Source organism: Lithobates pipiens, unplaced genomic scaffold (genome assembly GCF_037356315.1).
Source record: "Lithobates pipiens isolate NorthernLeopardFrog02 unplaced genomic scaffold, aLitPip1_a1.2 Scaffold_16, whole genome shotgun sequence".
Classification (NCBI taxonomy): Eukaryota; Metazoa; Chordata; class Amphibia; order Anura; family Ranidae; genus Lithobates; species Lithobates pipiens.
This window is the reverse complement of record NW_027507748.1, coordinates 517,003,857-517,030,652: the sequence shown is the minus strand read 5'-3', so window position 1 is coordinate 517,030,652 and position 26,796 is coordinate 517,003,857. Positions and strand designations below refer to the sequence as shown.

Genomic DNA, 26,796 nt, shown 5'->3' with positions numbered 1-26,796 from the left:
GTAAACCACGTTCTATCTTACAAATGCAGTGCTAAAGATATACATGACTTCCAACATACATCGAATAGGAAAGTAATTCAATGGTAGTCAGAGCATAAATAGTATGCCAAAGAACTATGTGGTAAGATCATTTTATGGTGTAAGCATTCATAATAAACAGAATATGAGCAAAAAAAGGGGAAGTGGAAGGTGAGGCGTAAAGTAATTGTGTATATTTATCAACAAAGTAGACTTGCAACCAGTAGAACCATGTAAACCAGAATTTGGAGGTGGTTCCCTTAATCGATCTAGTAAGGTCTTCCATATGTTAGATATCTGTGATGCAACAGAGGCCATTGCTGAATAGTGGGTGATGAGGGAGATTTCCAGAGGGTTGAAATACAGGAGCAGACCGTGTCGATCCAAATTAAAGCGGAGGTCCACCCTAAAGTGGAGCTTCCGCTCATTGGAACCCTCCCCCCCTCCGGCACCACAATTGGCACCTTTCAGGGGGGAGGGGGGTGCAGATACCTGTACAGTACAGGTATCTGCACCCACTTCCGGCATAGATATCTGTAGAAGGTACGCCCCTTTCCGCAGAATCTATGCCCCTTTCTGAAAGTCCCCCGCTGTCTGCTGGGAGACACACGGAAATCAATGAGCTTCAACTTGCCAGCAAACATGCAAAACTATTGTGGTGTAGGTGGACTTTATGGATCGACAAACCAACACCTTAACGCTACTTTCACACTGGGGCACTCAGCGTGCTGGCGGTAAAGCGGCGATATATTTAGCGGTGCTTTACCGTAGTTTTAGTGTCGCTGATCGGCCGCTAGTGGGGCAATTTTAACCCCCGCTACCGGCCAAAAAAGGGTTAAAACCTCCCGCGAATTGCCGCTGCGCTGGTGCTTTACAGGCGTGTTTGGAGCACTGCCCCATTATTTTCAATGACCGCTTTAGGAGCGCTAAATACAGCGCTCCAAAGATGTGGCTTGCAGGTTTTTTTTGACCGTCCTGCAAGTGCACCGCTCCAGTGCGAAAGCCCTAAGGGCTTTCACATTGGAGTGCACTGAGCGGCTCTTTCAGGGCGCTTTGCAGGCACTATTTTTAGCACTTTAGCACCTTAGTGTGAGCCTGGAAAGCATTGTGCCAGCTATTAGCAGATCACTAGCTCCTGCGGACTGTCAGGGTAAGTTGTCTGCCCAGCCAGTGTACAGGCAGGCAGTTTTACACTGACTACAAGCTGACATCCACAAAAGATGTCGGTACTTGTAGTTGATGAATTTAAATATGTTTATGGCAGAGAAATAGCTGCACCAAATCGTTTTCCAGGGGGCTCTGTGTAAGGGCGATGGAGATCGAGCCTGCAAAATAAATAACATGTCAGACTTATCTGCTCTGTGCAAGGGTTTTGCGTAGAGCAGCTCGGTATTCCTTTTCTTTTCCTTTTCTGGGGTCCACCAGTGGTGCTCCTGGCCCCTCCTCTCCATCGAGTGCCTCCATGGAGAGCCGCTTTCCATGGGGGCACTTGTGCGGGCACACTACCGAGTCTTGCTGCTGCATCCATTGGCACAGACAGCGGAACTCGGTCCTGTGTCACTGGATTTGATTGACAGCAGTGGGAAACAATAGCTCCCGCTGCTATCAATCTATCCAATGAGAACCAGAGACAGCGGCTGAAGCTGCTGGACTCATTCTTGATGCTTGAACGATCGAGTTTAGGTAAATTTGGGGCTCTGCTAGTTCATTGAAAACTATAAGCTCACAGCCACAAAGGCTGCTAGACCTTACAGTTTTCCATTCACAAAGCACTGAGAATGAGTGATGTGGCTGGGCGGGCAGAAGCTGTCAGATCGGGAAATCAGGGGGGTGCGGGCCAGTCCATTGTAACATGTTACACCCTTAATATGGGTGTAACATGTATAATGTTACGAAAGGTGAAACCTTTAAAGTAAATAACTTTCAGTAAATGAAAACAAAACACCCACATAAGTCCACTTTACAGTCCAGTTCCTGAAAGGTCTCTGTGCACCAGGTCACTCATCCCACGAGAACCCACGAGAATACATTGTGTGGGTAGAGTGATAGGCCATACTAAGCCAGGGGTATTGAAGGGAGGAAGCAGATTCTTGGGTAAGGTGAGTCTCCTGGAGACCTACAATTGCAGATTGAAATCTATGTAGACAGGAAGTGATCATAATGTGTTTCAGGGGGTTCTAAACTCCACAGATGTTCATGACATCAGAGGTATGTCAGTCATGGTGAGGTATCCAGACCATCTCAAGTAGGATTAGAAACGTGTGTGCATCAGTCCCATCATCAAGATACAGAAGGCAAGGAGGCACAGGAGCCAGAATAAACCCAGTTTCCTGAGAAAACATGTAGGAAAAAGCATATGGCAAAGTGATCTAGGTGACTGGCTGAAATGTGCTGTATAAGAAAGACCATCAGATGGTACGGTGTAACAAAGATGAAAAAAAAAGATGCACGACTACACTATAATATTTTTGCTCATGAATATCATTACGGGGGCAACCGTGATGGAATGCCCAGTAGGATCCAGTAACAAGCTGCCCGTGTACATTTAGGAAGGTTACACCCCCAGAGCCCCATCATCCAAGGGTGATGATGCCAGGCGCACCAAAACAGGAGCAGGGGAAGTAAAAAAAAAGTCCAAGAACGTATAAACTAACAGTCATTTAGTAGCAACGCTGGTGGTAAAGAACACTGGAATTGCTCGCTCAGACATGTGCCATATAAACGGCCCTTGGGGACATGAAAGGGTAGATGGTACATATTGGTAACAGTTTTCTGCTCACAGCCCAATAAAAAGGTGCATCAACCTTCCTCCTCTAAAAATTGGTTTAACATGTAACATGTTCCTAAATGTGAACTCATCCTTTAAACTTTTTTTTGGCCCAAATGTTAATACTCATTTGTTAAGTAATTCTTTTAGGCAAGAAGAAATGAATTAGTCTCTTGACAGAATGTTTGATACACTGTCATAATGAGATTGGAATAACTCTGTCAACAGTACAATTTTTTCCTCAAGTACATCTGGGATTTTGCTTAAACCTCAAAGATCCCCTATGCCCAAAAGAAACAAAATATGTGTAAAAGATAAGATATTCAAGTGGAATTAGATGCTATCAGCATGAACACTCACAGGAAAAATTGATTAATTCTTTTGAAACAGCTTATTCTTTACTGAACGCACACAACAAGCGGTTTAAGAACAGATTAAGACAACACAATCAAAAATAAAAGTAGTAATGTTTTTGTTCGCAATATAATCTTTTAAAAAGTACGAGAAAACAGCAAGTAATGAGGACTACCACTGCAAAGTTATAGCTAAACAGTGTTAAAATTAATATCAAAGACTGTTTTTATAGATCCAAGTATAACACAACCCATGCTTTATAGGCAGCAAGACAAATTCAACCTCATTTACATTAGTTTGAAACTTCACTAGAACTTGTTCCTCTTCCTGTGTCAAAAACTGGGACAATACGCCTGTCCTGTCAAGTAGTACATATTGGGATTATAATTGTGAGCAGAGGCCAGACAGCAACTACCTTTCAAAGTAAATGTATGCTTTGTAGAACAACACGGTAAAGTCAAAGCAAGAAAGACTAAAAGGAATGTCAGAAGTGCTGCTTTTTATCAATTTAAAACTTCACTATCACACAAAGACATACCAATCAAACAGCCATGGAAAAACTGCTATTTAAATTTGCATTTTTAACACATCATTTAAATGTGAAATTTCAGTGCGATAGTGAAGGTCATTATAGGATGCAGCCTTGCCACTGTTTGTTCAAAGCCTTCATATAAGTAATTAAACAATAATAAATCATGTGGACAAAATGATTAAAATGCAATCCTCAGGTGCAATTGAGTAAATATCACATATGCAATGGAGCGCCATAAAATAAAGCCGTTATATTACTGCTCTCCAGGTTTTTATTTTTTTTCTTTCATTCTTAGATTTTTTCTTTTTTTTTAAAAGGTAAATATCTCATGGTTTTTACTAAGAGGTCCATTAAAAATGTTTTCACATAACTTCCTCCCAGTATTCTCATAATAAAAATTTGAAAACAATGCGTGATTATTGTGAGAAAAGCTGTGGGGATTTTAAGTGAAATCTTTGATGATTGAGTGGATTAAGTATCTCGCTATAGGTATTATTTGCAACCATTTATTAATATAATGCCACAATAGTGCCACAACTGCAAGCAATGAAATGTTTACCCTCCATTTAGGAACTATGGGTATAACCAGACACATCCTTCCTTTAAAATACACGTGTAGACAGAAACATGTAGGCTGCCATTGTCGATCTCCTAAAATGTCAGTTATATTGCTATTTTTGGCTTCTGAGAAGTGTTTGTAATGTCGCGCACACACAAACGGAATGTCCAACAGAAAAAGTCAGAGGGAAGCTTTTCACCGTACATTCCGATCGTGTGTATGCCTCATTGGACTTTTTTTTTTTTACGAAAATTTTAAAAAAAAAAGTACGAGATGGAGGCTATTGGCTACTGGCTATTGAACTTCATTTTTCTTTTTTTTTTTTTAAATAGGTTTATTGAGCTTTTACAGTCAAGAGTACATAAGTCAACAATGCAGAAGTAATTAACCTGAACTTCCTTTTTCTAATCCTGTCGTACGGGTTGTACATCACTACAGAACTCCATCGGAAAAACCTTTGGAGTTTATTCCGATGGGAAAACCGGTCGTGTGTACGCGGCATAACAGTTTATTTGCTCTCATTGTCTTCAATAGGCATGTTGATACATAAGAAAAATAGACTTAAACTTTCTCAGCTAATGCATGTTTTACAGATGTGAATTTAAAACAATAAAGAACCTGTGTATATTAAATAATGTGACATACACAATATACATAGGCATGAATGGGGCCCATGATTTTGTGATGAAAATTATAATATGTAAATACTGTTACAGTATTTTAGTTGATGGGTTATTTTTCTTGTTTTTGTTTAATATACATAGTGATTTAGGTCTCTACAAAAAATGCAGGGACTGCATAACATAATTTGTAGCCCAGTTATATAGAACATGTACAATATTCAATCCAAATGTAAAAAAGGAAGTTTACTCTTGCTAATTCAGCCTTTTTTTTCAGGATAAAGTAGGGAAGGATTAGACTCTCTGCTAAGTTTTGGCTGCAGGGTGTCTCTGCTTTAGAGAATGACCCCTCTATTTCTCCTGATAAACATTGTTACTGAGACAGAAAAATGGGAGATTCTATGCAGGATGTTGCTAGCAGAGAGGTCCTGCGTAAAAAATGGTCCATAGTGCATCTCATCTTATGCAAGCTGTCACGCATTTGTCTGTATGTGTTGAGTGAGATGCATACAGGCAGCTTATGCATGTTTGCATAATCTTATTTATGTTCTTATTTTGTTGCATTTTTGTGATCACTTCACTTTTTACCTCATTTCTTTTTTCGGTGCTGTATTGTATTGATGCACCATATGTCTGTTACTGTGTCTAAACTCGCCTCTGTTTTTGCTAAAAAAAAATACTTAGAACCCTCAAACATTATACTTTTTTTTTGCTAACACCCTAGAGAACAAAATGATGGTCGTTGCAATACTTTGACACATCGTATTTGCGCAGCAGTCTAACAAGCACTCTTTTTTTTTGGAAAAAATACAAGTTAAAAATAAAAATACAAAAAATACATGTCACGCTTCAAAATTGCGCCCACTCATGGAATGGCGACCAACTTTTACCCTTAAAAATCTCCATAGGCAATGTCTAAAAAATTCTACAGGTTGCATGTTTTGAGTTACAGAGAAGGTCAAGGGCTAGAATTATTACTCTCACTCTATTGATCGCAGCAATAACTCACATGTATGGTTTGAAAACCGTTTTAATATGCGGGCGCTACTCACATATGCCTTCGCTTCCACACACGAGCTTGGTGGGACGAGGTGCATTTAAAAAAAATATAAAAATTCTTATTTATTTTTACACTGTTCTTAAAAAAAAAAAAATCTGTCACTTTTATTCCTATTACAAGGAAAGTAAACATCTCTTGTAATAGTAAAAAAAAGCATGACAGGACCTCTTAAATATGAGGTATGGGGTCAAAAAGACTGACACGCAATAATAAAAAAAAAAAAAAAAAGTAAAAATAAATAAATGCCCTTTTAAGAGCTATGGGCAGAAGTGACGTTTTGATGGTATCACTTGTCTCCATACCCAGCATGGGTGAAGAACCGATCGCCTCCACCGCTGCTGACGGCTCTGGTAAGCGGAAAATGGCACCAGAGAGTGGCGGGAGCACCCTCCCACCACCAATAAAAGTGACTCCTGACCAGTGCTCTCAGCCAATGCCAGAGAGCGCTGATCGGAGTGTTTTGGCGGCGGGGCCGTCCCCCTGTCAGAACGCATCAACTCAGTGGGGGAGTTCGCTGGCCTAACCTTGCATAGTTAGTAGAGTGTCTCCGACCGGACATGACAGTTTTTTTTCGTACAACCTGCTTGATTGCACACAAAAAATACAAACCTGTAGTGCGTATCCGACTTAACCCTGTAACACACATGCTGGCAATTCTGGAAAACCCTCTGTGCAGCCTATCACACCCAAGCCCCAAAGACAAAAAATGGCAGGATTATAAGTGTCTTACATGATGATGATATCTTGACATTAATACAACATCTAATTTACTTGCCATAGTGTCAAGAAGGAAAGAACTAATGAGAAAATAATACTCAGCAAGCCTGAATATATCAGTACCAAAAATACAGCTGTCAGTCAGACATAGAAACCACATGACAGTTTAACACATCAATTTATTGTCTTTGAGTTGGGACCTGGAGATATGGTCTAAAAAAAGTTGTGAATTTCAAATGTAATAAAAATATAATAAGAGTGATGGTGGCCACCGAACTCTACTATACCCATAAATAAATGCCACCCCCATCAAATCATTCTCTGCAGCTATTACCTTTTGTACCACCCCCTCCCTTTAGAATATAAGCTCTACGAGCCGGGCCCTCCCGTACCTTTTGTATTGAACTGTACTGTAATTGTGTTGTCCCCCCCTATACATTGTAAAGTGCTGCGTACACTGATGGCTCTATATAAATCTTGAATAATAATAAATAGATGCGCTAAAATGCCCACTGAAATGTAAACCATCATTAGTAATGCATACACATGATCAATAGTGTAATTAATAATGACTAGAAACTTCAAATACAACTTATCAATGTCCAACATGAAGGTTTAACACTGGCCAATGACAAACCCCTGAAGTCATATTATAATTCCTAATGATCTGCCAAGTGAAAATTATCTGATTAGTATTATATGAAATAGAACATATTTCAGAAAGAGTTAAAGCAGTATTAAACCCAAGAGCAAATATTATATTGCAGCTTACCAATTCTTAGATGTGATGGGTGTATTTGTTTCCTTTTCTAGGCTTGCTTTCTTCTATTTACATCTGGTGATCCAGCCAGCAAGTCTGTTGTTTTTCAAAGGCACAAGCTCTCTGGCAGAATGCATCAGTTTACATGGATAAATGGAGACAAATCACTTAAGCAGGGGCGATTAAAATAATCAGCTTTTATTTATTAATGCAAAACCTTTATCCCCAAAGGAAGAAAACGGTTTGCTGTAACTGATTATAAAGTATGAGCTGGCGTTCGGCTTTAATTTGCTAGTGTATCTAAATCTGTTAATACATTTAACACTACCCTCTCCAAGACTGACAATGTTGCTGTTGGCTGTGCTCCCTGTGCTAGTTCATTCAGGGTTGTGTGTCATTAATACAGGAGGTGTGTTACTGACCAGATCGCCATGTGAAAACAGGGAAAAAAGCCAAAAGAAAACTAATACAGCCACCACATCTAATGATTGGTAAGCTGCAATATAATCATTTTGGGGTTTAACACCACTTTAATAGTTAATATATCATTGATATTAAACATCTATTGAAACAGCATTCAAAAGGTGACAACCTGTGTCAAAAGAATGTTGACTAATAATAAAAACAGCAACATCAATAAATAATAATACAAAACTCTAATACACAATGAAGAAATATATATAAAAACAAAGTTTATGCCCTTTACAATATGCAGGACTATTCCATAGCAATGGAAGTAATGTATTGGATAAAATATTCTAATTCTAACAAGAAAACAATACCACAAAAGGAATGTATTTGCTAGTAGTAGTGTGGTGTAAGATCTCAGTAACTAATGAGTACTAATGAGTGATAAAAGCTGTACCAAAATGCATCAAGCAGAATTTTTTTTTAATTTCAAATCATTTGTATTGGTTTTTCACATTTTTAAATAACAAAATAACAAAACCATTAGAGATAACCGTACAAAGATCAATGCTTCCAGTTACATATGTGAATATATATACAGCATGGATAAGTTGCTGGCCGTATGTATTCGATTTCTCTGGGGTATGTAGAATCGACTACGGATGTTGCCAAATTAAGTTATGAAATTAGACTAATTCTTACAGATCTCATGTTTAACTTCCTGTACGGGAGCTAGAGAATCTAAGAGGATTATTTAGCTAGGGGGGAGGGGGAGGAGGGGGTTAAGGTAGGTAGGGTTATGTAGACTGTGGACTATAAACTATAAGCTATAAACTATAAGCTATGAACTACCCTGCTGACTTGTGACATCACCTTCTTATACCGCTGCCTAATGCTCAGTTCAAGTGCATCCCACCTTCCAGACGGACCAACACTCATAAAATTTAAAAGGAGCCCCCAATTTGTAAGCCATTATCTGTTCCATTTGGTATGACTCTGAAATTAGATGAGCTACTTCACCAATGTTTGGGGTCTTAGCGGCTTTCCATTTCCTCATAAGCACTAGTCGAGCTGCAAAGAGTATAAGCATTATTACATATCTCAGGGGTTTTGGTACAGTCTCTATGCCTATACTCAGAATGGCCAGATTGATATTAGGTCTGATAATAATTCCTGTTTTCCTTGTTATCAATCTGAACACAGAGTTCCAAAAGCCAGGTCATATGGAGTAGTGTACCCACGAGGCCACAGCCTCGCCAGCAATAATTGGGTTGGCCAGTCCTAAATTTAGCTAGTAAGGGGTGTAGTACCACCTAAGGTGTAATTTCAGAGCTATTTCCCAGTATATGGCACACTGAGAATTAGACATATTGTTCGTTATCGCTTTTTGCCATTGGTAATCAGTGATTTCGGCATGGAGTTCTGTGGCCCATTTGATTAGGGGTCTAGACGGTTGGAAGTTCGATTTATCGTGTAAATGGATGTAAAAAAAGAAAATACAATTTTTGTTAGGAGTAGTGGATGTCCAAAATTTCCAGGCCTCTTGGGGAATCTCTATTTCGGGCTTTACATCGGTTGTTAAAGTGGAATGTAATTGGGCAAATGTAAGGAACTCTCCTCCCAGGCAGAGAGTATGTCGACGCCAATTTTTCGTATGGGATAGGTACCTGTCTTGCAAATAAGTGTGCGACATCTGAGATTCCTCTAGCTTCCCACCTCAAAGTTACTATGGATGGATTAATGAATCTGAGCGCGCCTAAGGGCAGCGAGATTTTTGTATAAGGTGGTTTTTGGTTGCCTTGGGATAAATAATGTCTCCACGCTAAAACAGTAGCTGCGATAGTGGGGTGGTTTAGGCCAATATTAATATTGGCAGACATTGCATTTGCTAGGATGAACTCTCGCAGGCTGCCTAGTTTTATAATTGGCTGCTCTATTGTAGCCCATGATTTATCCTTCGAGTAAATCATCCAGAACCTCAATTGGTCCAGTAATGTGGCCGTGTAATAATCCTGTAAGTCCGGGACTCCCATTCCTCCTGCCTTCCTATGTTTCCAGAGTAATGCCGCGTACACACGTAGCCGACTATTCGACGGACTTAGTCCGTCGGACTTTCCGAACGAGCTACTTGCCCACACACGGCACTTTTTCAGCGGACTAATACGGCGTACTAAGTCCGCCGTACTATCCACCCTACTTTTGAAATGAACGAACTCGCCCACACACGTGGAGGAAAGTCCACTCATTTCGAGCACGTCTCCAGGTAGGCGGGGCCGGCGAAGGAGACGTCGCTGGTCCCGCCACCTGGTATGGACTTAAAGGGGAACCCCAACGCCGAAAAAAAATCGGCGTGGGGGTTCCCCCCAAGTCCACATCAGACCCTTGTCCGAGCACGCTACCCGGCCGGCCAGGAAAGGGGGGGACGAGCGAGCGCCCCCCCCCCCCGAGCCGTACCAGGCCGCTTGCCCTCAACATGGGGGGTTGCCTTGCTCCGGGGGTCTTCCGCCTTCGGGGGTCTTCTCGCCGGACTCCTCCACTATCTTCTTCTAGCTCTTTTGCTAGCGGAGGAGCCCGGCTTTCTTCCTCGCTGCAGCCTCTTCTTCTGACTTCGGGGGTCTTGTCCCCCTCTTCGGTTCTTCTGCTGGGCCACCGCACCTTCTTATAGCTCTTTTACAGGCGGTGGCCCGATCTTCTGTCGCCGCCACTTCCTTCTGTTCTCTTCAGATCTTGACTCGTTGCTCCCTCCGCTCACAATGGCTCCGGCGCGACACGTTGCGACTTATATAGGGACATCACCGGATGATGTCCCCGCCTATTATGATGTCACAGTCCCAGCATCCTCTGGGACTGTGACACCATAATGGGCGGGGACATCATCCGGTGATGTCCCTATATAAGTCGCCGCACGCCAGGTCCCCGTCATTGTGAGCGGAGCGAGCGACGAGGCAAGATCTGAAGAGAATAACAGAAGAACAGAAGGTGGCGGCGTCGACAGAAGAACCAAAGAGGGGGACAAGACCCCCGAAGTCGGAAGAAGAGGCCGCGGCAAGGAAGAAAGCCGGGCTCCTCCGCTAGCAAAAGAGCTAGAAGAAGATATCGGAGGAGTCCGGCGAGAAGACCCCCGAAGGTGGAAGACCCCCGGAGCTGTGCAATAAACTATTTTATCTTGTGTGTTGTGTTTTTTTTGTACTTTATTTTACAGGTGAATGGGTAGGGGTACATTGTACCCCATACTCATTCACATAGGGTGGGGGGCCGGCATCCGGGGGCCCCCTTATTAAAGGGGGCTCCCGGATTCCGATAAGCCCCTCGCCCGCAGACAACCAACGGCCAGGGTTGTCGGGAAGAGGCCCTTGTCCTCATAAACATGGGAACAAGGTGCTTTGGGGTGGGGGGGCGTGCGGCCCCCCTTCCCCAAGGCACCCCCCCATGTTAAGGGCACGTGGCCTGGTACGGCTCAGGAGGGGGGCCATTCGCTTGTCCCCCCCTTTCCTGGCCGGCCAGGTAGCGTGCTCGGACAAGGGTCTGATGTGGACCGGGTGGGCCCCACGCCATTTTTTTCGACGTTGGGGTTCCCCTTTAAGTCCATACCAGGTGGCGGGGCCAGCGACATCTCCTTCGTGGGCCCCGCCTACCTGGACACCCACTCGAAATGAGCGGACTTTTCTCCGGGCGGGAAAAGTCTGTTCATTTCAAAAGTACGGCACACACACGGCCGGATTGTCTGCCGAAATGCGAGTCCCGCGGGAAGATTGGAGTGCAAAACTACTTTCTAAGTCCGCCGTACTTTCGGGTCAAAGAAGTATGCCGGAGGCTACACACGGGGATTGTCCAGCGGACTTTAGTTTGCCGGACTTGTCCGCCCGATTGTTTGATCGTGTGTGCGCGGCATAAGTCATGCCTACATCTAGGTTTACCCTCCTTCCATAGGAATGTGGATACTGCTTTCTGAATACACTTAAAAAAAATATTGGGATGCAGATTGTCAGGGATCTAAAAAGGTATAAGATTTTTGGAAGAATTATCATCTTGAATGCCGCCAATCTGCCAGCCCAGGTAATGTTTCTGTAATTTGGCCATGTCTTTTTGAACATCTAAGAGGAGCGGGTGAAGTTTTCTTTATATATTTTAGCAAGGGGCGAAGTTAAGGTAATTTCCAAGTAAGGTAGAGTATTGGAGGACGAGGGATATGGAAACTGGGCTCTTAAGGAACTCTCCAGGGGACCATCAATATTTATTCCGAGGATACTAGATTTAGTTTCATTTACTTTATAGAGAGAAACTAGATTAAATTCACCAAGAATTTGGTGTACTGCTGCTAGTGAGTTAGCTGGATCTTCTAGTGACAAAATAATATCGTCGGCAAATAGTGTTATAGGGTAGAGCTCCCCTCCCGCCTGAATTCCTTTAATGATGCTATGAGTTCTAATTTTTCCCGCCAAGGGCTCCATTACTAGGGCAAAAATGATTGGTGAAAGAGGACAGCCCTGTCTCCTGCCATTGGTAATTCTGAAGTTATTTGAGTATATATCTTCTGAGTAAACATAGGCATATGGGATGGTGTATAGTGCAGTGATGGCTGAGAACAATTCTCCTTGTATTCCAAATTTTCCCAACACTTTGGATAAGTATCCCCAATGGACCCTGTCGAAGGCCTTCTCCGCATCCAAAGTCAACAGCAGAGAAGGCTTCCGCCTGGTGTATGAGATTTATTATGCGCCTGGTTGCATCCGGAGCCTGCCGACCTGGCATAAACCCAACTTGGTCCATTTTAATAAGTTTGGGAAGATATGGCTGTTGTCTATTCGATATAAGATTTGCATAAGCTTTTAGGTCCACATTAAGAAGGGAGATGGGTTTGAAATTTTGTACATATACTGGATCCGTCCCTGGTTTTGGTATAGTAACTATGTTGGCAGTCAACATCTCCGCCGGGAAAGAGGTTCCAGATACGGTAGCATCAAATACCCTCTCCATGTGCACAACTAAAGTTTGGTGAAAGGTCTGGTAATATTCGAATGAAAATCCGTCAGGACCGGGCGCTTTGTTAGGGGGGAGTGATCTAATGGCCTTCAGAATTTCCTCCTGACGGGTTGGTTGAGAAATGTTCTGCTTTCCACTGATATGGGTGGTAGATTAATTGAATTTAAAAATTCCTCTATCTCTTCAGGGGTGGGTTGCGGATTGTTATCCTGTTTTTGGAGGTTGTACAGGGACTCATAGTACGTGCTGAACACATTCGCTATGTCCTGCGGGTTTATCAGTTTTAGACCCGTGGTTGGGTGGATGACATGGGACAATTTTTGTTTAGAGATTTTATCTCTAATCTGGTTGGCTAGCAATTTACCTGCTTTGTTACCATGTATAAAAAAAAATTGCTTTAACTGCTCTTAGATGTTTAAGGTGTTGTGTCGTTAAGAGTTCCCTAAGATCTAATCTCGCTTGGGTAAGTTTTGTCAAGATATGTGGTTGGGGTCTTATGTGACTGCTCTAATTGCGATATAGAGAATATTGTTTAGCCGCTCCGCCCTGAGCTTCCTCACCACGGAGCTTTGTTTTATCATAATGCCATGTATAAATGCCGTGTGTGCATTCCACAGGACGAAGGGGTCTGGAGAGGTTGGTCTCAAAAAATTCCTGCAGTGCATTCTGTGTATGTGTGACGGCTGTATCATTAACACGGTGCCCTTATGCCACCTGTTTGCTCTCGTCCCCAGACCCATCCCCCCACCCAGCGAAATGGACACAGGCGCGTGGCCTGACCACGAGATATTGCCAATTGTCGACTCAGAGACATCCTGTAAAAGAAAATGGTCAGTTAGGATAAAGTCTATTCGAGAGTATGTCTTATGGGCGTGGGAGAAAAAGGTGACGTCTCTCTCAGTGGCGTGCTGGCACCACCACACATCAAACAATGAGGAGGAGTCTAAAAAGGGCTTCAAGCTTACTCTGTGAGGTCGTGTTGGAGTAAGGCTCGATGTATCCAGTAATCGGTCAGCTATGGCATTAAAATCCCCACATAAGATTATATGCCCTTGGCAAGTGGGATATATCTTTTTCCAGATTTTGTTCAGAGTGGAGATTGGTCTTGTATTGGGTAAGAAGACGTTAATGATAGAGTAAAGAACATCATTTATCTTGCCTACGAGGACTTAGTACCGACCCAATGGGTCCACCTGCAGGGGCGTCAAGCTGAATCTCTTATTGTGATGAGTACCCCTCTTTTCTTCGAGTGGGCATTTGATTGAAAGATATGAGGGAAACGCTTATGTGTGAACGTGGGGAGCTTGTGAGGCAAAATGTGTTTCCTGTAGGCAAAAAAAAAGGCCGCAGTTCACCCTTTGTGCCTCTTTCCAGGTCAGCTGGGCTATTCAAGCCCTTCACGTTCAAAGGGGAAAGCCTAATGCACATCTTTTGGGTCATGGTTCTTCCAGACAACAGAGAGACACTTAATTTGATTATGCAGTATAACAGGTGGCTAAAGATCTCAGTTATATCTCACTGTCTGCAGCTAAACTGGATTCAGGTGCAAATAAGTGGTAGGCAACCACAGTATATTGAACTGGAGCAACAGGGTAGCTCGTACTGGAGAAGCAGGGGAGTAAGAGTGTAGAGCAGGGGAATTGAAAGGGTTAATTCCACACTAATTGCATTTTTGAAAACTTAAAGAAAAACTAAAGAAAAACAAAGAGGTATAAAAAATGGTAGGGTATCTCCACTGGTATGAAATTCAATGATTTCTCAGAGGTTTTGTGATGGTTGCCAGTTGTCTGCGAAGTTGGGCAGTATAGGCTATCGTTCCAGTTGCCTAAAGGCTGCCATCAGTTTTTCTTTCAGGAAAGGTCATGAAGCGCTGCCTTCATCAGTGAAATCTGTGAAATAGGATTTCAAGTCGGGATTTTTGATCATTTCAGGAATTCCACGAATTTTAATATTATTTCACCTAGAGCGATCTTCCAGGTCTGCAATTAGATTTCATCCAAGATATCTCATCATCATGGGTATTATGAGCATCAATAAGCTCGTTGAACATAGAGGCGAAATCACCCATTTTATCCTCTACGTGAGTCACTCGTTCACCAATTGCATTTACTTCAGATTTAAATTGTTTTTCTAGCGACATCATGTCTGCATGGAGTGAGGTTCTCAAGGATATCAACATGTGCTTAAGAGTGGTGTCTGACAAGGGTTAGTTAGTTGTGGGGAATTCTGTAATGGATTCCTGTAGTTCTCTAATGTCGTCCAGGGAGCATGCTGTGTCACTCACCTCCAGTGCAGGCTCTGCTGAATGCTGGTGTTTGCGTTCAGTCTTTGCAGGGCTGGATGAGCAGGAGGAGGACTGTGAAGCATTGCCCTCTTCCTGTGGGGAGGCAGCCTGACCTGGGTAGAAGTGCTGTAGGTGCCGTCCTGTGTGCCTGGAGTGGCTGCGTTCGTTCTGCTGCGTCCCGCCGGCGCCATCTTGACTGGATGTACGGAGGGGTTGCTGGAAGAAATCTGTCATCCTCTTGGATGAATTGCGATCCTTGCTCCTCTTGGGCATAAAGCTGGTGTGTGCCCGGTGTGTCTCCCCAATGATTCGTGGTGTGTGAGGGCTCAGAATATCCGTAGAACGATCTGGCGGGTTGAATTTCTGCGGAGCAGTGAGTTCAAGCGGCCATATCCTCCGCTAGCCGGCCCCGTCCCCCCAGAATATTTTTTTTTTAATGCAACACATTTACAGTATGCTCACATATAAAAAATGTATTAAAATGCATGACAAATGGATGTGCATTGCCTTTTGTTAACATACATTTTTATTTCCATTAACACTCTTTAGCTTGAGATGACGCGGAGTGACATGCATTCTCACGGCCACTAAATTGGGTCCTTGTAAGGGACAAATAATAAAAAAAAAGCTTTTTTTAAAAAAATAGATTTGTATTGTGTTGAAGTACCATTTTAACACAATACACCAAACTGTACCTTACCAGCATTGTGGTATGAGTAGGATATATAAACAATTGTTTCTATGTGTTCACATAGAAAACTGTTATCTATGTGTTCTTATAGTGACTTGCATTCTTCCACTGCAGTAAAATGAAAATCACTGCAACATGTGTGAACAGGGGCTTATACACAAGTACATGTGAAATATGCTTAATGCTTATGCACATGTAACAATTCATAATATTGTCTTCCTTAGGAAGCCAACTCTTAAATTTTCTACATTTTTATTTATGAATAAAGGCTTAATTACTGGTGAACCTGCCAGTATCTTTGCATTTCTAGATTGTAAGCTCTAACGAGCAGGGCCCTCTGATTCCCCCTGTATTGAACTGTATTGTAATTGTACTGTCTGCCCTAATGTTGTAAAGCGCTGCGTAAACTGTCGGCGCTATATAAATCCTGTATAATAATAATAATCTCCAGTGCTTCCTGTTTCATGCGGATAATGAGCTGAAAATCTTGTGGCAGTATTGTCAGTCTGAGTGCTCACTCCCACATTGGGACCAAAGGACATCATGACAATGCATGGAATGCCTGCAGTTTCATCATTAGCCTGTGAGATCACAGGCTGACCTGCCACCAAGAGAGAGTGTGGTCATGTGACCACTGCTAAAAGGACTGAATTAAGCTATTTAAGAGACTTTTGGGCTACAACAACAGTGTTTAGTATGTCATTTAATCCTGTTCTTATGCTTGCTAAAGTCTCGTACACACGATCAGATTTTCAGCAGACAAAACCTCAGACTTTTGTTCGAAGACGTGTGCCTGAATTTTGTCTTGCATACACAATTGTTGGCCAACAAACACAAATGTAGTGATGTATTAGATGTACTACGAGACAAAAAAAGAGGAAGTTCAATTGTCAGGCTCCACCCTTTGGGCTCCTTCTGCTAATTTCATGTTAGTAGAAGTTTGGTGAGTGATTCATACTTTTCAGTTCGCCTCTGAACGGCCGCTCGTCAACCAGACATGATGCAGAATTGTAGAAGATAACGTGTTATTTATTATTGGTCTTGGAGTTATTGCTTTGACCCAAGTCCAGTCCAGGAAAAGGAAGAGGATTTCTTGGACTAAAAATTGGTTGCTCTATTAATCCTGATCAGTTATGTCATATGCCTTTGCTGTGGGAGCTCCAGGAGAAAAACCCAGATGTTTTTTGCAATTATCTCCGGATTACGGACCCCTGCTTTCACCAACTCCCCTATATTAAGAAGAGGACACATGAATGAGGCTTTTATTTTATGGTTGATTAATGATTTGATTTAGTATATTTTCTATATTTTTGGATGCATAGAATGGACTTTTTGGTTAAGTTCTATTGGCAGATAGCATGTCTATGTAAACTTAACAAGGGACACCAACATAGTTGTATCTTTGACCTTAAAAACTATGGGATAATGGTGTTGTGGTAACTTGCACCAAAAAAAATAAAATAAAAAAAACACAATAAGCATAATATTATTTTTGGTATCACTAGGAAAAAAAGTCTTTGGAAATGTGTTTGCAATAACTCCATCAGTATCACCGGCAAAGCAGCTTCATTATAATCCCATTAAAAACTAAAAGAATGTGTGCTGCATTTCTAGATTTCATAATTTGCCACATCACGAAAGTTAATTCTTCATTACGAATGCTAGTTTCCAAGACCAACCGCTTCTGGCTCGTCCTCGCATCTGAGCATTTGTGTTTGTACTTTGGACTTTTTTCTGATGGACTTCTGTACACATGCTTGGAAAATCCAACAACAGACATTTGTCAGTGGAAAATTTTAAAGCCTGGCATCCAACATTTGTCCACGGGAAAATATGACAATTGTCTGAAGGAGCGTACAGACGGATTTTCCACCAACAGCCTGTCATCACACATTTCCCGTCTGAAAATCTAATCGTAAGTACGCGGCTTTAGTTTCTGGTTTTGTCTTAACATCCAGTTGGAGAATCATATATACTAATTGCAAGAATGGGCTGCCTTGCAGCATTATTTTTATATTCAGTTTCCGGTATCCTCCATCTGATTCTGGAAAACGTGTTATGCTTAATAGTAGGATAAAGACTGAGTAATAATTTCAGAGAAGACATGAAAATGCATCAGAGGCCATATGCATGCAACTCAATAAACATCCTTCTCAATTGGGGTTTACTACTCTCGACAAACTAGCCAGAACAGAGATGTATGATACATTTAACAAAATGGACAACATGGTAAAGGATAAATTAAATATACCCCTTTCATAATCTTTCCCTATTTGGATAACGGCTTTAAAAATAAGAGATTAAGAACATTTCAAATTTCAGCGTGTTATAAAGAACAACAAATTGTAGAGACTGCCTGAGTAACAAGGAAAACAATGAAATATTATATGTCCTCACTCTCTCATTCATATTGTATTTTCACATGTCACTGAAAATCCTAATAAAATCTGGGCTATTTTAGGTGCCCTTTCATCATTTTTTTTTTTAACTCTCCAGAAGTGATATTTCTATCTTCATCCTCTCCAAGCATAAAGCTCATCAACCTCTCAAAATAGATTTCATGGTGTCATATAATGTGTACAGTATGTGTCATAAATCTGAAGAAAGTAAGTTGTTTACATGCACATACATTAAATATTTTATTACATTATAGGAGTGTGATAAGAAGATGTGATACATGTTTTTTTAAGATCACTACCAATCAATAGGACTGGTAAAAAACAATTAAGTCAAAATTAAATTGCTTTTTTTTTTTACTTTACTAACCTGCAAAACAAATCAACGTGACAAGGATTTAAATAAACCTCTCATAAGAAATATATGAAGGCTGCCTTTGCATTCTGAAATGCCAACTGCCTGGCTGACATGTACTATCTACTACTTTCTGTATAACTGGCCTAGAACTAATAGGGAGATTGTGAATTCTAAGTAGCAAGGTAAAAGGAGGTCAACATGGAATCTAAGCCTGTTTTTTTTTTGTTTTGTTTTTTTACACTGGGTATAGAAGAGAAAGAAGAGACTAAAATTGTATTAATCTTATTATTGGTTCACTCTGTAAAGTAAATATTCAAATATTTCAAAAACATATACCAGAGATAATTCAGGACAAGACTAAAAAATCCTGTTTAAGTCTTCAAGTCACTTACCTATTACCTGCACGTAATTCGTTTTAAAGAAGGCAAATAGTAGGTACAATAATATTTTTTTTTCTGTTTGCCATGCAATAAATATTTTTCCAATGCAATTAAATGTTTATTAAAGTATATGTATGGCCAAATGTACATATATTTTTTAGGTTTGGATACAGTATTGAAGTTGACCCCTCAGGTTATTTTTTTTGCTGTCTGTGCTCTTTTGGGAAGATTTCCTTGCACTTCCTGTCATGCAGAAACAACAGGAATGAGAGGAAGTCCCTATGACACCAGAAAATAAAACCTCATTGGGAGATTTATATTTGCCTCTTTTTCTGACAACAATAAAAATGTGGCTTCCCCTTCACTGAAGGGTGAAACTAGCAGGGACACAGTGAGCAATAACAGCTTGGCAGGAGTTCTACTGTTTCCTTGCAAAGTAATATCTTTTTTTCCTCCAGACCATTGAGTGACAAAGGAATTCTGAAACAGTCAAGGTATACTGCAGCCTATAGGATGTTACCAACACCAGACACCTGGGAAGCCATATCTAGACAAGATCTGCAGACAATATGACTCACCAAAGAGCTCTTTTAGAAAGCATTTTCCTCAGGAAGGGTCCTCTGAGCATTTACCAATGATGACGCCCAGAAAAATCACTAGGGGGGATATAAGGAGCAGTACCGTCAAAAGAGGAGTAGGGCTAAGGAGTATCAAGTGCCACAAAATGGACAACCACATTGAGAGTAAAGAACTCCCCCACAGGGATGAGAGCAAGCGGGATACCACTCCCAAGTATACATTTCCACCAGAGTAGGGTGCATAGGTTCCAGGGTGCGGGGAATATGCACAATGAAATGCATTATTATCAGAAAGGTGAAGAGGGGCAGCCGAAGGAGATGCCTGACTCAAGGGTTTAGGCTGAAGGTTACAAGGGAAGACCCGAGCATCCAAATGCTGAGGAAGTAAACTACTCAAGGAGCAAGCTGGAAGACTAAAGAGCCTCTCACCTGTGAAAGTGGGAGGACACCTTCATGCCAAATGCTGAACAGAGGGAGAAGATGACCTCTGGTTTTAAGCCTACAGTCTGAGTGGCAAGTAGGCTCTGAATGACTACATGCCACTACAGCAGTAGTAGATGAAGACCTCCCATGTAAGAGCACAGTCACACCACTAGTGGTGTTGCTGATTATGTAAAAAGCAGATCTAAAGAGACAGCATCACTTGAAGAGTGACCAAGTCAGATGTTCCTTGTCTGTGACATCTGTGTCCAAGGCATGTAACCAGAGTGTCCTACACATGTGTACAGACATCAGTTCCATGTGAGACATGAGGCTGGATGCTCTTAACAAGCCATCGCAACTAAAGCACATAACAGCAACCATTTTCTTCAACAGCTTCATGAAATATAGACCTACTCTATTAACTGAAGGATGCCATTTTAAGAAATACCTTATTCTGACAGGTTTTTCTATACTAAAGATACCGCCAAAAAAAGGATGGAGAGTCACTCCAGGTAATTCAAACTAGGTTTTAAAGTGGGAAATAAACTGTCATTGAGAACACTTTCCAGCTATTTGGTGGTATGCTGGTTAACAAGGCTCCCTGAAGCATCAACGGTGGGGATAATAAATTCCCTCCCAAAGGTAAAAAAACTCTGGCACTCTCAAGAAGGGGCCAGGATCCTAAAGGATGTGTTTAATCCTTGTAGAGGTAGGACTTAGATAGCAGGTAGGTTTAATACAACTATGAAAGCTCTAGAGAGCCTAGGCCGGAAAAAAGCAAGTTGACACAGAGGAGAACACACTATCATTTAGGTTAGAAACAACCACTTGTAAATCTGGACCATCAAGTGGTTCAAAAACATTCAAGAGTAGACTGTTGGGACTGTGTGAGAGAGATAACAGGGGCCTATTGCACATTTTCATTTGAGGAGCTCAGAAAGGTTAGAGATCAACTATTGTAGAGATGGTTCTGGAGCCTACATTAGAATCTCTGCAACCAAAGTATCCCAGTAATTGGGCATCTTAAGATCAAAATCAATACTGAGAAGAAGAGAAGCCTTAGAATCATCTGATGGAGCCGAAAAAAACTTCTTTAAGGGGGATGACACTATACTAAGGGCCCCAGGTTCTAGATTACATGCACCAATTCCTCCTGGAGATGCCAGGTAAACAACTCCAGAACTGATAGACGAGTAAGGGCTGAGGTCACCCATAGTAAGAGGGCAGTACTTGGTCCGTCTTTGAGAAGGCATGTTGTGTCGCATAGTGGAATGCAACTAGGCCCAATCTGAGGCCAGGCCTCCAGTACTCACAAACCAAGGCAGCCAATGCTGATAAGGATATCAGATCACTGAAGGTGGGCAATGAAACAAGACCAAAATCTGAAGATCCAGATGGTGCCTTAGGAGCAGGAAAAGCAGAAGAAAGAGAGCAAGGAGTGTGAGTGCACAGTGCTCCTCCCATCAAGTTATAGCATTGCTCTGTCTCTCAACCTTTACCACTAGTATTAACTGGCCTACTGAGTCTTCATAGACAGGGTCATACCAGAGACTGTGCCAGGGCTCTAAGTCTGAAATAGGACACAATGAGGAGCCCATACCCAAGGGTCACAATCCAGGCTTGTCCAGTCCAACTCAGCTATTGCGGAGGATAAGCCAATTGAGATAGCCTTTTATGTAGGGACCAGGGAAGGCAGGGAAGTGGGAATCTTGGTAGAGTCATCAAAGAAGAATATACCGGCTATCAAAACATTTTGACGGAAGGGAAAATGCCATGAAGATGGAAGGCTAGCACAAAAGAAGAACTGAAGAAAAGGCAACCAAACTCCTTGGACACTAGCAAAAAAAAAGTAGAAATTATACAGAGGCAGGACTAAAACTTTTTTTGTATGCTAGTGTCCCAAACTCCTATAAGCTGCAATATATCCCAACTGTTGCTGAATCAAGTGCTCTTCAATGGATGGAGGGAAAAAAGGTTTTGAGTATACATATATATTATTATTGTCTTAGAGTAAAGCTATGGGTATCTCACTAGATATAAACTGACAGCTGTACGTTTCAGAAAAGAATAAGCAGTCCGCTCATACTTTTCTTTTTCTTTTTTTTTTTTTTTTTTTAATAGAGATACTGCTTTCCAGCACTGCCTGGGGGATCTTTTTAGAACTTTCGATTCCCTATAATGATATAAACGCACATCTTCTGTCCCATCCCAAAATGCAGTGCATTGGGCCCAAATGATTAATTAGCATGCCTAAGCACTGTCACGTGAGAAGGTGTCTATGAAAATGGGTGTCCATGAATTCCTGTAGATCTTAGTTTATATCCTGTCAGATACCCACAGGGTTCCTTTAAGTCATCATTTAAAGAAATGTAAGTCAGCCTGTTAAAATCATGCATGAAAGAAACGGCAAAGCAGCATGCAGAACATATTGAAAAAGCCAGCGCTGTCAGCAATAGTCAGGCTAGAAATAAGTGGTTAGTGTCACGTCTTGTGGAGTAAAGCCAAAATCATAGATCAGCGGAATAAAGATAGACACAAGGCTGTAATGTATAAGCATGTTTCATTACCATGGTTACAGGCCTTTAGAACAGACCTCTCTGACGATGGACTGAAATTGTCCCGTATATCTGCAAAAACCATAAAGAGATTTTGTTGAATCTATGACTTAATATTTTTGATGGCATAGGAATCCAAGAAACCCGATGCATTTAATCTTAATTATGCAATAAAATGACAGGTTCTTGTTCCGGCTGAATATCTGACATAATAAAAAAATATCATGATTGTACATCCCTTTTAATCGCATTAGCATATACCCTAGAGAGACAAAGTACATATGGTTTTGATGATGAGCCTTGTCATAATCAGCAGCTTATGTTAAGTTCAGTGCATTGGTGTGCAAAGTGGTACTGACATCAGACAGCTGGAATTAACATCTTTCCTGACATTTGTCAATGCGTAGAAAAGGATTATGCTTGCTGCTGGCACTTTAAGCACTTCTTTTTGGTAGCCTTGTATTTGTAATAAATGTGTAAGAAGCACGTGCAGAAAAAGAAAAAAAAAAAGGCTTAGGATGGAAGAAAGGTATTCTAGTCACCTTTAGGCCTCGGAGTCCGTTTTCGTCGGTCTCGGAAAGCAGCTCCGGATTGCAGGGCCTCTAGCAGGCTATCCATCACTCCCGTCTCTTCGCCTTCTGTAAAGAGAGATTGAGGGAATTCCATCAGCCCTCTAGGTTACCATAGTAATGTCAAAGACATACAGACAGATAAAAAAGATCACTCTGTTATGACTAAAACCAGCAATTTTAAAACTAGACAAGCTTTTAACTGACTCATATATCATCCTTTTCTTAATAAAATCAGTCTCATTTCGTTTTTGTGTTGCTATCTAGTAAAGTGGACGAAAGTTCAATTGATTTACTTCAGGCCCTAGGCTTTATAGCCAGCGACAGTAATCTCAAAAGGAATATGGCTTCTGTCTTATCTTTTTTTTCTTCCTGAACCATGTGCGTTAAGGTCACCAATAAATCATGTGTCCCTTGTGAAAAACTATAACTTTATCACTCCCTAAAAAGGATTCAGCTGTAGTTATATCTGACTTAAAAAGACCCAAAGGCGTTCAATGTAACAGCAACTCCCCTTGCACACCTTTATCTTCATTAAGTTTGCCCTAATGCATTTAGGAAATCACATTTAATTATTAAAAGCATGTATTGGAAGAATACAAGGCTAGAATAAATGTGTATACCGAGTAAATCAAACATATGCCTCTGTTCAAGTTCTACCTCTTTTGAAGGATCCTGTGTTATGAATAGTTTATTCACAGAACAAACCATATTTATAGACCTCCATAAACTTAAATGCACACATGTTTAGTGGTACCAATTATTTATTCATCTCTCATTAGAAGCCATTCATGGGATGGATAGTGCTGAAGCACACTATTTGTGTTAGGCCAGAACTCTGTTTCACTAACTCTTCATCAACACATGATTTGCTTGATTACAGCTTAACTATGCATCCAAAAATCCTAGACAATATAATGAGTGTGCCATTTGCATTTCAATGAATAGGAAAGCTGATGACCCAACAGATAAGATGGCCACTAGAGCATGAAGACTGAACATCTAGGGAATCTCCTGATCAGGCAGTGCAGTGTGTAAATAGAAGCAACATGAATAAAATGGCACAGAGACTGCAAAGGGACATGATAAACATGGATGTTAGTATACTTAGTTACAGAAGAAAGACAAAATATAAAGAAATTTTAACTGTTGAGATGAGGAGATCATCAATGAAAATGATAGAGATAAACTTCAGGCTGATAGCTTGCAATTGCAGTGAAGAACAGAATACAATAGGTTTTAGGGTTTTGCCTTTTGTCGGGAAAGCAAAAAAAAAAAAAAAACTCCTCTGCAGTGCTAGCAGCTTATTTGCCATTGCAATAGACTAATTTATATGTAGATAGATGCTAATTTAATGCTGTACAAAAGAATTGTATTTCAGAATTCAGCAAAATTGAAAATGCAACCCAGGGATGGAGATCAGGGGGCAGGTAAGTTACCATATAACCCCTGACAGATACATCAGATTCAGAAGAAGACGGCAGAGAAATTAAATAGGAAGCAGCACAGTTAAGCCAGACAATGTGCATCACCTGCATAGCATTGCAGGGTGGCAAAAATGTTTAAACCACAAGATTTTTGGTTCTTCACCTTATACCTTTTGCTTAGCCTACCCTGAGATATAATGCATTTTTTTTTTTTTTTTAGGCCAGATAGTGTTTTCATTTAGTAGCTGATTTGAATGTGTTTTTTTATATTTTTTTTTTGTTCCATAAATTTTATTTAGTATCAGAACTGCATACATCATATAAAGAAGTAACAATAGAACAGATTTGGTTTCAAAACTGTATAGTATTACACAACTGTAGTGAGAAGTGCTTAATGTAATTAAAAATGCAATTTTGTAATATAGGGAACATAAGGTGTTGTACACATAAACATCTTATCTTAAAAGAGCTATATGACATACATATTATCTTAAAAGAGCTATATGACATACATATTATCAAAGTTATATTAATCTGTAATTGACCAATTCCTATTAGAGGCATAGAGGGTTGGTGGTGGTGGTGGTGTAATAGTATAGGGAGGTAAAAAAAAAAAAAAAGTGGTGGGGCATATGTATCCTATTATTTCCTTCTCTCTCCTTTCCATTGTCTTTTCCCTTCTCTTTTCATTTTTTTCTTATGTTATATTGCTGTTTCATAGGCATTAGTAGATTTGAATTGTATCCAGTTATACCAAGTTGAAATTAACTTTAAGATGTTTTTTTGCGATATGCTGAAGAGTTCCTCTATTTCCTCAATGTGATGGATTCTACAAAACCAGTGTTTTTTGACCGCCAATGGTAAGGTATACAATGTCTTGAGGCATTTATTATAAACAGTGGTAAAGATTTGAGATATAGTTTCTTAGATATTTTAGTATGGTGCAAAAGGTATTGGGCCGGAAAATATTGTGTCCATGCTTGACATGACATACTGGTGAGATAATTTAATACCCCAAAGAGAAATATATAAAAATATGTATTTTTTTAATTCTGGCAGTGTTGGCTATAAATCCCCCTCTTATAACACATTTGTTGGCTTCACACTGATTGAGAAGGGATGTCTCATGATTGTAATTTTGCATGAAATAGTCCCCCAGACAGTCATTGAAATTTTGGATTTCAATAGGGTCTTTGAGAATGGAAGTGTTCATTCTCCAAGTCTTTGTTTTAAAGATTTTTTCCAGGAATATTAGGTACATGGTAATTGGATGGTGGTCTGATAAGATCATGGGCTCAATTGTAGTTTTCCCTAAAAGTTTGAGATCCGATTGAGATAAAAAGAATAGTAAATTCTTGAATATTTTTGGTGTAAGGGTGAAAAGTAAGTGAAATCTTGTTTGTTTGGGGTTTAGAGTTCTCCAGACATCATGCAGCATGAGCCCTTGAAGCTGTAATTTAATTTGTTTTAAAGTTCTAAATGGTAGGGTTGACGTACCATTTGAGGCATCTAGAATGGGATTTAGTGGTACATTAAAGTCCCCTCTAACAATGAGGATGCCTGTGGAGAATGAAGTTCGTAAGTCTCCTATTTGATAGAAGAATGTGACTTGTTTAGTGTTGGGTGCATAAATATTTGCAGTCGTGGTGGGGTGGGGGCCAGTCTTTCCGTTAAGGAATATATATCTTCCCAATGGCTCATACATGGAATCTATCATCTGGAAAGGTGTTTGTTTGGACATTAGTATGGTTACACCTTTGGTTTTTGAGTCTGGATATGTGGTATGATATGCAAATAGAAATCTATTGTCTGTGATTTTTGGAATTTTATCAGATTTGAAATGTTTCCTGTATGCATACAATATTTGCCTTCATAGTAATAAATAGTTTGAGAAATTGGGATCTTTTTTCAGGGATGTGTTTTTTATTTTCGTTTTTTTTTTTTTTTTTTACTATGAAAAAAAAATAGAAATAAAAAGGGAAATTTTCTTGTAATCTTTCACAATGCAACTTGTATAATCTGTAGGTGTCCGTTTATAGAAGACAGAAACGTTGTGATCCTGATGATCTTATGTATAGCAGTTTATGTAGCTGAGATGAGGGGCAGAGAACATGTTTTCCATTTCTCATCACAGAAAAAAAACGGTTCTGTCAATAACCTTTACTCAGATGGCCAGTTTATGAAGGTGAGATCTGGTGAACTCACTAGCCGGATGTATAAAATATCTCTGTACCAGCTTCTCCAGCCCTGAGGTCGAGAATCTGGTGCGATGTGAGGAAGGCCATCTCCTTCTTCCTATATATCAGCACCAGTGGATTAAACATAAATGAGAACTATACATATGCATAAGATGGGTT

The 26,796-nt window shown here is 40.6% G+C and overlaps 1 protein-coding gene across 1 annotated transcript in view; it reads right to left on the bottom strand.

The window, feature by feature from the left end:
• Positions 1–26,796, bottom strand: part of DIAPH3 (diaphanous related formin 3) — a 1,016,686-nt gene that overhangs the window by 185,089 nt on the left and 804,801 nt on the right. Inside the window, exons 26-27 of the mRNA XM_077483144.1 lie at positions 22,986–23,081; positions 22,456–22,515 (exon numbers count right to left, since the gene is read on the bottom strand). Coding sequence (XP_077339270.1) covers positions 22,456–22,515; positions 22,986–23,081 — 156 coding nt within the window. The remainder of the gene's footprint in view (positions 1–22,455; positions 22,516–22,985; positions 23,082–26,796) is intronic.